The following is a 12776-nucleotide window of genomic DNA, read 5'->3' on the forward strand; positions in this document are numbered from 1 at the left end:
CCCCCCTCCAGTGCGGCCAAGATTCAGCTGAAGCTGCCCCGCTGCCCAGCAAAGATCATGTGACCAACAGCGATAAGAGAAATTTCAGCTGCAAGGCCTAGGTGAGATTAACCCTTTTAGTGCTGTGAAGAGCTGAAAACCTGAGGGAGGAGAAAGAGGAGATGCTTAAAGCTGAAAATCTGTTGTAAAGCTATGGGGGTGATAGACTATGAAATATCATTGTTGTAATTTCAGGAAAGCATGGGGGGTGGAGCGTTCAAACTGTACTTGTGAGCAAAAGCACCTGTACTGGAATAAGCAAATGCTGAAGCAGCTGTAATTTGATGTGAAGTTTGAACAAGGAGAGATGGAAGTGATGAGGACTCTCGCTCCAAATCGGAAGGAGAAGACCTCAGTTCCTAGAGATGCTCACAGAGATAGTCCTAGAGATGAAGATGAGGAGGACCCTTGTCTCCCAGGGACAGGGGGAGGGCCTCTGTTCTTAGAGATGAAAATGCTCCCAGAGATGGGTGAAGAGAACTTTTGTTCCTGAACAGCTCAACCTTAAAATGGTACCCCAGTAGCTCAAGATTGGACCCTCGAAAGCAGTTGTGGGAAGACCTGCAAGTTGGGGGAAGGGACTCTCACATGATGCAAGCAGAGAACCAACTTGGGCGGCTGGCTCATTGTGATACTCGAAGTCATGAGAGAATTTCTTGTGGAGATGGTCTCCATAGAATGAGCAAGAGAGACTCCTCTTCCCAAATGAACTGAACAAGGTTATTATGGAAGTGGTAAACAGATTGAACATCACAAGGGTTGTCTTTTACATTGTCAGTAGGAGTAGGGAGGAAGGTGGGGGGCAGGAGAAGTGTTCTGAAGGTGTGGTATGATTTTAATTTTTTTTTTCCCCTTCTTTTAGGTCTGTTAATGAACTTCTTTATATTCTTTCAAGTTTTGTGCCTGCTTTGCTTTCTCCTAATTCTTATCTCACAGAAGGTAAACAGTAATGAGTATTTTGGACCAAACCACTACAAATACGGCCTGGTTTCTCTGGCTAGGAAAAAAAAATGCCTTCACAGTTCTCATCTTTCCCCTTCACTAATTGCTAAACTAGCCACACATTTGGTTTTGTGTCCTACTGCTTTTATACAGAACATTATCTTATTATGATCAGCTTAAGAGTGAAATGATTCTGCAAAAATATCAGAGCTTCTAAATCTCTTTGGCAGCAGCATATAAAGAAATTGTTTTGCACTCAATGTATTTAGATGGTACAAAGGCTACCTTTTGCGTGGCACAACCTCACCAATTATTTTAAATCAGAACTTCACTTACTATGCAAGACCTAAAAAATTCTTACAGTCTATAAACCTTCTCCTAGCAGGCTACTAGTATTTGAGGAAATTTAATTTCTCTCCACCTGTATCCTGTATTTCACATTACTTGAAAGTTAATTTTTCCTGAAAGTTTAATCCAGCATAAAAAAAAAAGTCTCAGATTATGAAATTGGCAACAGATCACCAGAACCAGATGATACTTTTTTAAGACTTGTGCCTAAACCTCAAAATCTCATGGGTAACCTATTACTTAAATCAGCTTTAAGACTAGAGGATTGTTAAACGGCAAATATGATGCTGAGGTTTGGAATAAATGGCTGAACACAAAGGCAGTAAATATGATCTTCTGTATCACAGCCACAGAAATGGTTAAAAAAAAATATAATAGACAGATCAACAGACAGCATTCTAAGAGTGAGCCAAGGCCAATTTAGTGGAGATTTTCACAAATTACCTAGAATTCCTTGAGATAGTCAGGTGACGGATGATAACTATCTCTTGAAAAAAATTCCTGAATAACAAAGATGAGGTCTCATGCTATGGAAGGAGAAGTTCTCTGGAAGATCAAGTTTTTAAGGAAAAGATGAAAAATTGTGCATGGAGACTACAAAAGGCTGCTTCCAGCATCCATGGTGGCATTTCCCACTTAAGTTTTATGGAATGAATCAGGTCAACTAACTCAAGAGGGTAAGACAGCAAACCCTAAAAGGAGTATTTCTTCTCATACATCAGGATTCAATTAAAAGCATAGACATATTTTGAATGAGAAATTAGTCTCAGTTTTTCCTGAAAGTGAGGGGACATTCTATTTCTCCAACTGCAGCAGCAAGAGGGACTCTGCTAAAAAATCGTGGTCCTGTGAATATTCTCCAACATAGTTATCTTTCAAGTATCACCAACGTCTGATGGAGCAGTCTTGAAGTGAATTTGTGGTCTAACATATTAAGGCCTAGAAGAGAAATAAATGTTTAATTAATTTTCCTCTATGCTGTTTGTATGTGAAGTTCATTAGAGTGACATTACTTTTCCCTCAGACAGTCTCGCTCCACTAATTCCTAGTCACAATAATAATTCAGAAAAGAGGTTGCCATTGTTGCACTCTACCCTAGCAATTAGTTCAGAAGGACAAGGGCATGTGAACAAAAACTAAACAGTACAAAAGTCAAACGTACTATAATATATGCAGACAATGATGTGAGAATAAACAGTTTGCTTTATCTGCTCTGATTATTTGCATCATTAAACTGCGGAAATCGGTCACAGACTAGATCAACTTTTTCTATGTGGTTGCAGGCTGCCTTTTGCTCCCTGGAACTTAAAACATTTAAAATCCTAAAGCGCTAACTGTATCAGAGTGCTCTGGTAAACCTGGTTATGATGCACAGAAGCAAGAGTAAGTAATCTGAAGGAGAGATAAAACAAAGAGAATATAGACATGATTTCTCTAAAGTTACAGGGCATATCTAATTCAGCTCTTCTGATTCCCAACCAAACATATCTACCAGCTCCAGTGGCTGAACAGCTTCTAGTCTAAAGAAAAAATTTCTTTCCCCATCAATATGTTTATCATTTTTTTAAATAACACTAAAAGTTTTATATTTAGGAATTTTAGTAGCAACAATTGGCAGTTGCAACTCACATGAGTATCAGTTTAATAATTAAGATATAATACGACAGGAACAGTGTGCTGAAAAGGGCACATAGATTCACCATAATCTTCAGAAAAGGTCTGTGACTGTATTTTCCTTAATAAATTTGCTTATTCTCCAGAAAACAGAAATCTGAGTAGCTGATCAGCAAAAAAAAATTATGAAAAAATGTCTACTGTAGCCTTTCAGACTAATTTTTCAACAGCAATATAGAGCTTTATGTCAAAGGCATATTTAAAAGTCCTAGACATCTGCTTGAGGGCAGTGAAAAGAATGGGATTGAAAGAACTGTAATTCAGATGACAGAGGGAGGGCAAGAGATGAGTTGAGGACAAAGAAGATTAAAAAAAACCAACATATTTTCAGTGGCAAGGATAACCTAGTGTTTAAAGTCAGGCAAACAGAGTGTGCATGACTACAGCAGGATGCTTAGCCTTCAAAGAAGCATCTGTGAATAAAAAAACCAAGCTAGTCTATGAGAGAAGTAAACTAGATTAGCATTTGTGCTAAAGCCATTGAAACATTAAGAAAAGTTATTACCATGTTGGTAAGCAAGTGCTTCTAGGACATACACACCAAATTAACTGATGAGGTTTCCAAGTTCACTGACGAAAGGATAGGTGTGCAACTGCACACGCAATACCAGAATCATTCAGAATTTCCTGTGTTTGTGCTGCTTTGTGGAAAGGAAAACCAACTGATTATGAAAGAAAGAAATCTTACAAGTTTGACACTTGCCCAAATAAAGTAGCTGTACTGGGTCTCATTTTAATGTTTCTTTGGCAGGCCATGCTTATCCTTGGATAGTGACAAGTACTTTCTCAAAAGAGCTGTTACAATTACTCTTCCTTCAAATACCTAGCCACCATTACTCCTTACTTAAAGATGTACTATGTATTCGTCTTATTCCACTTGGGTGCCCAAATCTTTTCTCTATTTAAAATATGAAAATTTTCTGCTTAATATAAACACAAGTTCTTAAACTGAACTGAAATTCCTCATCTGAGGAAAAATCACACTTGTCCAGGTTCCTGGACTCATATACCTGGGCAGTAGCAAAAACAAGTAACATAGAAAGGATGCTCAGAGGAGCTATGCCATCAGTTTGAGAAACAGGGATTACTGCTTTCCTTGGAATGAGGTCTATTTCCTTCCTGCAGAAGTAGACTAGAAAAGAAACTTATGTATGGTACATACGGCTTTAGCAAACATTTCAACTTTTGCATTCCGATGGAAAACGTATTTTTCTTTTACACTGAATATATTTCCCACTAGCTTTACTTCAAGGCTGCAAACTTTGAAATAACAGTAATTTGATGCACTACATAGTAGAGAAGTGAAAGTAAATGCAGCTTAAAAGACAAAAATGCATCTGAAGACTACCAGCAGTTTTTTCCAAGGCAATCTAAATACACAAGAAACACCAATCATTTACTTCTTTAAATTCTATCATGAAAACTGTAATGGAGGAACAATTTTTAAAAAAAGAAAAACCTAACAAATCTGTAATTAGAAAGCACTAAAACACAAAGTGTAATATGCTTTAATCTCTCTCCCTTTCTCCATCAGTTAAAAGAAAATTTGCGGATATCACACTTAGTCTTAAGTTTTTCCATTATAAGGACATTTCCATTACACAGAACATTTTTTCGTAAATTATTTTTAAATAACAACAGTAGTGGGTACTGGGTCAAGATATAGTGAGCAGGAATAAAATACACTTAAGTAGCTTCACCAGCTGAAAGCTGCCACTGGTCATACTTACTTTTGAAAGGTGATGTTCAGATGAAAATCCCAAGCCATAGACTGTATTTGCCCTGCTGTCTGCCCACTGGCCAAACTTCTGAGATGTTTTAGTAAATGTCATGTTGGGGGTGATGGTGCTGTTTATTATTGCCTGAAAAAGGTAATAATTGTAAAAAATTAGTTTTGTGGTCTTGATTTTTCTTAAAGACAACTCATAATTGAAAATGCCAATATTGTAGGCAATTATCTGAATTAACCAAATGAGACACACACTGGGAACTAGGAAACAGTTTTCTAATTCAATCCCAGCTAAAATTGCAAAGGCATATTTTTGCATACATTCTGTAAAAGGAGGAAAAGCTGGGGAGGGGAATAGGCATCAATTTGCAATTGCAAGCAATCTTTTAAGTTCTTTAAAGTATCGACATATAAGGACTATCAAAGACCTTTTTTGTCTCACATTTGTATTTCTTTGTCCCCTAAGGCAATGGCTCTAAAGTTGCCTGGTGATCTCCACTGCTGCTCTCCCCCCACCCCCTTTGCATATGAGATTCTCACCGAAAAACACTCAATAAAACAAAGGAGCACATTTTCTTTTTAAATTTCTGTTCTACAAGAGTCTCTTTCCTTTACACACATACAAGCAAGGCATACAATGGCAGGGTCATACACCAACTACAGAAGTGGAGCTACTCTTGTTATAAATTTCTTCTCTAGTTCTTGTTCTTGCATATACAGGATGCAAGAACATCATCTTCTAGCACATAACTTCTGATAATACAAAACACAGAATGCAATTATTAGGTGATATGCTGGTTCTACTAAAAGCAAACTGAAGTTTCACCATGGATTTCAACAGTATTTCCATCATGTTAAAGAGTATGTATGTGAAGCACTAACTGTACAGATGTGAAGAACATAACATTATTTCTCAGGATGATGACTGAGAAACTTTAACATCACAGAGACCAAGTAATGCTCTCGTAAGACCAAGATCCTCTAGAAGTCAAAATCAGTCTATACTACTTGAGTGATATGGACTTCTGGATTGGTATCAAAAAAAGTTATTTTTAAAAGTTTACTTTGCACCCTTTGCTTTTGCTGAGAGATTTGGGTACCACTGCAGCACAGCTACCATCAAACTAACATTTTCTATGAATTCTAAAGGGGAAGCCTGAAAAAATTAAAGCTGAGGGGCCCGCTGAGCTCACAAACAGCACCTTATGTTCATATGGTGATTCTCAGATGGAGCGGTGGAGAGGAGTATTGCAAGAAAGTTCAGAAGAATACATTGTATTACAACATGTAGAAAGACAAGCAAAAATACTGCAGCACAGATAAATTTAACAAAACCCTTTCTCAGTGACTTTGGCAGCTTCACTATACTCACATTAATTAAGATGAGCAAACCTGGACATAGCCAATTCTCTCTAATAATCTTTGCGTCTAAATACAAATTTTGCCTACCATTGTAGGCAACTCCTTTAAAATTCTGGAATGCCTGAAAACTTACATTTGAGCTAACAAGCCTCATCAGATCAAAGACAGGATTTGTTGTGTGACCAGAGAATGGAGAACCATCTCAAGCATTAATTGTTCAAAATACATCCCTCAGATTTTCATTAAGAAGCTGCTCTGTGAAGCCACTGGTAAATGAAACATTATTCTCCTTTCTTTAGGCATAAGGTTCAGAGCCCAGAAAAAGCTATCAGACTTCTATGTGCACTATCACCTCCAAGTCACCACCTAGAAAACAGCTGTCTATACCACAGAGGACAAAAGAGATAATGTGAGACAGGTCTTCTCAGAAAGGAGGTGCTCTGAAACTCTTTTTCACTTTTATGTTTCTTGTCTTCTTTCCCACTGTTAGTGCTTGGAAGCCCACTTTTGAAATAAGCAGGCGGAAGCCCAGAACAGAGCTGTGCAAGTTCATTTAATGCCCAATCTCACTTCCTGTGGAAGCTGTCAACAGTAATATGTTTGAAATTAAATATCCTGGGGAGTGTGTAGAACAGATTCTTCCATGCAACTCGAGCTCTAGCTGTGTTGTCTAGTCTGCTTAAGCCCAGGCCCATCCATTGCTTGATTAATCGCAACTTGCATCACATATTTGAGAGCATGAGTATTATGTCATGGACATGATTTCCTCAATTCAGAAGAAGACTCCGATGCCAGAGAGTTAAGACCTCAAAGAAAAATGCAGGTTTAAAGCCTTCAAAGCTGCCATTTCCTGCAGTGACAGCAACATAGCTAGTTGCAGCTTAACCCAGTGGAAAAACATGGGAGTCCACTGTCCACATGACTGGCTGCAGCACAGAGAACCTGGTGCCTGGTCCGGAATGGGACAGCTCTTTTGACAGCAGTCTGCATTTGGGCTGGGTTATAGCAACTGTCAAATTGCTTTCTTGCAAGAGAGAAAGGTAGGAAGAAAACTTCTTAAAAATAATTGTGTTGAGAAAGAGTTCTTCCAATAGAGAAAAATAAAGAGGCTTCACTTCAGTAGACAGCATTAGTGCAAAGATTGGGAAGACTACATTCAGATCCCAGTGATTAAAAAAAAAAAGCTCTTTCATTAAATTTACCAATTTTACAAGGAAATCAAGGCTTTCCATCTTCTCTGTATTAAAAGCCTTGGTATTCTAGATCTCTCACATGCAAAACTGTGCCTTTAAAAGTATAATGCTAGAGCATCTTACAAATACAGTCAGCGTCAGCTATCTCTGGAAAGAACTAGATAGCAAACCTTCATATCTTTACCTTAAAAAAAACCCCATTTATTTTCAAAATCAAAATTTATAATTAAGCCTGTCTCATCCATTCAAATAGGTACTGCTTTAACCGCTCTCCTCTAGTCCAGATTTCATTGCAGTTATAAGTATAGCAAATGTCAAATATTTCATCAACTTTTAAGAATGTTGTTTCTAGAAATGAACAAGAAGATCTTAAAAACAGAACAGAGTCAATCTGACAGGCAGACATTTAGCTTTTGAAGAAAACTGACTTAGTTATCTTCAGGCTTTTTTGGAATTATAAAATAGCTTTCATGTTTTCCTTTCATATTAGTTTATCTATGAGAAAATAGGGCATGTGTCTGAGCTGTTTGTTTTACCCCAACAGCTGCAAGATATATAGTAGTGGTCAAATATGATTTTATCTTCTGCTGAAATTAATGGGAAAAATAATTTAAGATACAGAATTGTTTAACTTCTTCAAAGGAAAAGCGCTGAACGCTTGTGCTTACAGGTCTTACCTAAAACCTTTATCAAGCATTTAAAAGATTGTCACTTTAAACTGAGACAGGGATTAAAATAAAAAGATCATCTACTGCAGTAACACTGATGGAAGACAAGACTGAGTAATAACATATACAAGGTTCATGGAATCCTACCTTGTGTCTGTGAAAAAAATCAGAGACTTAATTAGTACAGCAAGAACCACACCACACTTGATGTCCTTCCTTTTCTCAGAGACGGCCAGAGACTAATCAGAAAAGACAGTGGGACTCGGAATAATCCTAACATCTGTCTGCACTGTTCCTGGAGAAATAATGGAAGCTTTGTTCCATCACCCAGGAGAAAGAAGTACTGAAATACATTTTTCCAAGGAACTCTGAAATCAGTATATAATTAATAAGAACTGAAAGCCTTAGCAACAACTGCTCAATGTTGTCATGCCATACTACATAAGAAATCTTATTTTTCAGGCTTTCTCTTTATTTTGGGACTGGTAGAAGGAAAAGGTCGCATAAAAGATATTTACTCAAAAGGTCAGAGAAACCAGATTCAAGTTCTATCAAATTACTTGCATCAAGATTTCTTTGACATGGGCAACAGGGCTCTAAATATTGCACATGACTATAAAATATGTAGCCTGTACACTGAACAACTTATGGTCCTTAAACATTTTTTGTACTCCAAATAGAGGGACATCCATCATATCTGGTGCGAGGTATTTCAAGAGGAGATTGCAGCTTCAGAAAACATGACACAGAATGCATCAAAAGGAAGCAGAAGTTGAGTCTGTAGCACCTGTCTTGGCTAAATCTCAGCACCTGAGAACTGAGCAGTCACATGCACATCCTTCTCTCCACCATACAAATCCAAACGATGCTGTAAACCCTGCCAGCACCCAGGTATACAATAAAATCTGTCTGGTTCTATTCCCTCTAAGGGAAGAGCATGACAGCTTCAACACCAGTAGAGTCTGACAAGTGTTTTTGGCAACATGTATGTTGTCAGTAGTGTTACCGACACCCAGCTATATGCCATACATCAGAGACACTCTCTGGGTGCACTCAAACTTAAAAATGCTTTATATTTACATTTAACTCTTTGTACATACCATATTGCATATGTACAGACATGCTAAAAAAATACAGGGTTTTAAGTAAAAATAAAGGAACTCTCTGGGAATTATGCTGGAAACACACTTTAAATTCTTCCATGTGTCCCTCTACTATTCACCTGTGTATGTTTCAGAGCAGTGTTGTGAATCTTTGAAAGAATGGGACTCTCTTAATGATGACTGGGATTCTAGGCCTTCATCTAAGACTTGGATGAAAACATTACTAGGATTGCAGCACCCACAGAGTAAATAAAAGTGATAAACTGTATTATCAATATACCTTGCCAATAGTACTGAATGTAAAGGGAATGCTGCAGTAGACAAAAGAACGACTAAATAGATTAACAACTACTTGACAATTTAATTCAGCAGGTACTCAGCAGGAGATGCAGCATCGGGATGAAGGCAGAGGAACCCCAGTGGATATCAGAATAAGGATTTTGTATATACTCCAGATCAGTTAAAGCACTACATTTTATAACTGGTAGTCTTGATTTCATACATCATCTAGTCCCAATCCCAGTGTCTTTATTCATAAATACTGATTCAAAAGGTATTTTAATTATTTGACAGAACTAATGGGATCATTTGAAGGAAGGCTGAGAAGGAAAAAAGCAAAGTAAGACCTAAAGTTGGAAAAATTCTGGTAGGCTCTGATACCAGTCTCAGCCGCTTGAAGCAGGGATTTTTGACTATGAGATCAATTTCCACATACTTCTTTGTGATAGAAATTCTCCTTTTACATTTAAAATAGCAATACTCTAGATATTTTTAAAAATGCAGGGTAATAATTTTCAGCTTTCAATAAGTAGTCATAAAACACTCTCTGCCATGCTTTTAACAGTTCCAATCATTTTTAACTGATGCATCTCCAAAAGCTGCAAATGAAAGTCTCTGGAAAGGATCACAACTTTTGATTACAGTCCATATATCTTTAATGCCCTTAGCGCAGAATTTTCTGCTACACTGTTTGTAAAGTTACTGTTATTATAGCTACTTGGGTAGAAACAGTCAAAGATTTTCTGCACATCGAACTAATTTCTTAGATAACACGTCTTACAACAGCAGCAGCTCAGCACAATATCCTTTCTAGTTAAAACAGAGAAAAAAAACCAAACCAAACCAACCAACCAACCATAAAAAACCCCCACCAAAACAAAAATAAAAGCTTACCATTTCATAAAAGCTTACCATTTATTAGGCAGGCTTTATTAGGAGGCAATCCTCGCATTCTCTACAGCAAAAGTTGGAAGATTACACAACAAAGGATTTACTAAAGGATTATGGCCACTGAACAGATGTCCTTCATAATGCTGAAGCTAATTATATTGATAAATGACTGAGTACAGAAATGAAAACGTTATTGGAACCCTATTTGTACTTTTTGTGCAAATATTGGTGTTTTTAGCCTTCTCACAGCATTAACCAAGGAACAGGTCATCAATTCAGCAATGGTTATTGATGTCAATACAACTGCATGGAAAACAGAATTTACAAATAAACACTTAAAACATATAATGAGGCAATGTTACCATTTTAACACATCAGTAATCTGTTGGTCAGTTAATGATACAAATATATGAGAAGAAATACGAAGAACATCAAACCAGAAAATAATAACAAAAATGTTTCACACAACCAGGTTTTCTGAAATAAAATTTACCTTTGAGCCATCCAAACTGATTATCCTGTAGACATTTCTTGTGCTGTCGTAGAAGTAGGACACAGTAACAGCATGCTTGCTGGTGGGAACCCAGTTCTTCTTAGTGTTTGGGTCAATCTGGAAGACATGAGCTCGGGTGCTGAAGATGGGTTGTTCCCTGAAGGATAGAGAGAAGAAGTCATGAATCTAATTTGTCCATACTATCACTGCACACAAGCTATCTGCCAGTTATGCCCATCAGGATGTACACAAGTAACTCTGCATGATAAACCTTGCCTGATGACTTCTGCATGTGTTGCTGTGTAGAGCAGGTAAGTTTGTTAATACATATATACAAGCAAAATGTAAGCCTTCTAAGGCAAATATCAGCACCCAGTTGTGGAGTCAGATAAATAGAGACATCTCTAATATAGATTCAGCCCCATCCCATCATCTCCCCTGCTCTTCACTGCCCATCTATCCCTTTAAACTAAATGGCATTAATACCTGTGTAACTTCATCTCATTACACCACACACTGTAGAATGTGCATGACTTCAAGTCCACTTCTTCTCCAAAATCTTCTAACATTCTGATTATTTTCATCAATTTTAGGCCATAATCTGGATCTGAACTGGCTGATTCAATGCAATTACTCTAAAACTAACATTAACTAAGGCCAGGAACATGTGTTGTGAATCCCTCATTCTTTGGAGCTTTACACCTGAATGTATTTATGCCAACATTAAATAATGTATAAAATAAATTTTAAATTGTAAATTGCTTAGCAAATAAAATTATATGAGGCAAAAAACCCCCTTATTATAATTTAGAATTTACAACTGTTTTTCCCCATGAACACTACCAGGATGTACAGCATTGCACAGAAATCTAAAAACATTTTAATATCACTAAGAAGGTGATAAGATGGCCTTCTACAATGGAGTGACTGTATCAGTGGACAAGGGATAGGCTGTGGTTGTCAGTTATCTGCACTTCTGTAAAGCCTTTGACACAGTCCCCTACAACATACTTCTCTCTAAATTGGAAGAGATAGATTCAGTGGATGGACAGTTTTGTGGATAAGGAACTGGTTGGACAGCTGCATCTAGAGGGTAGTGATCAATGGCTCAGAGTCCCAATGGACATCAGTTTTAATATGTTCATTGACAACATAGAGAATGGGACTGATTGCACCCTCAGCAAGTTTGCACTTGACACCAAGCTGAGTAGCGCAGCTGATGCACTTGAGGGATGGGATACCATCCAGAGGGACCTGGACAAACTCAAGAAGTGGGCCCATGAAAATCTCATGAGGTTTAACACTGTCAAGTGCAAGGTGCTGCACCTGGATCAGAGCAACCCTGGTATCAGCACAGGCTGGGGGATGGACAGATCAGAGCAGCCCTGCCCAGAAGGACTTGGGGGTGCTGGTGGCTGAGGGGCTGAACTTCCCCCAGCCATGGGCACTCACAGCCCAGAGAGCCAAACGTGTCCTGGGCTGCATCCAAAGCAGCGCGGCCAGCAGGGCCAGGGAGGGGATTCTGCCCCTCTGCTCTGCTCTGCTGGGACCCCACCTGCAGTGCTGCATCCAGCTCTGGGGTCCCAGCACTGGAAGGACATGGAGATGTTGGAGCGAGTCCAGAGGAAGTCACCAAGATAATCAGATGGATGGAGAACCTCTCCTATGAGGAAAGGCTGAGAAAGTTGGAACTGTTCAGCCTGGAGAAGGCTCCGGGGAGACCTTAGAGCAGCCTCTCAGTACCTAAAGGGGACCTACAAGAGAGCTAGTAGAGGGACTTTTTTACCAAGGACATGCAGTGATAGGACAAGGGGAGATGGCTTCAGACTGAAAGAGGGCAGGTTTAGATAAGATATTAGGAGGAAGTTCTTTACTGTGAGGATGGTGAGACACTGGAACATGTTGCCCAGAGATGATGTGGCTGGCTGTTCCACCCCTGGAAGTGTTCAGGACCAGGCTGGACTGGGTATTGAGCAACCTCGTCTAGTGGAAAGTGTCCCTACCCATGCAGGGAGGTTGGAATTAGATTATCTTTAATGTCCCTTCCAGTTCAAA

At 38.5% G+C, this 12776-nt stretch overlaps 1 protein-coding gene across 2 annotated transcripts in view; it reads right to left on the reverse strand.

Annotated features, from left to right (window-relative positions):
* HOMER1 (homer scaffolding protein 1) overlaps positions 1-12027 on the reverse strand; it is a 69506-nt gene extending 57479 nt beyond the window's left edge. Inside the window, exons 1-2 of one of the 2 annotated variants that reach the window (XM_017743682.1) lie at positions 10722-12025; positions 4734-4865 (exon numbers count right to left, since the gene is read on the reverse strand). In XM_017743682.1, the coding sequence (XP_017599171.1) occupies positions 4734-4835 (102 nt within the window). In that variant the 5' untranslated portion in view covers positions 4836-4865; positions 10722-12025. Of the gene's footprint in view, positions 1-4733; positions 4866-10721 lie in introns of both variants that reach the window. The other variant, XM_017743683.1, reaches the window with a different exon arrangement.
* Positions 12028-12776: the final 749 nt, after the last annotated feature.

Source organism: Corvus brachyrhynchos, unplaced genomic scaffold (genome assembly GCF_000691975.1).
Source record: "Corvus brachyrhynchos isolate BGI_N302 unplaced genomic scaffold, ASM69197v1 scaffold8, whole genome shotgun sequence".
NCBI lineage: Eukaryota > Metazoa > Chordata > Aves > Passeriformes > Corvidae > Corvus > Corvus brachyrhynchos.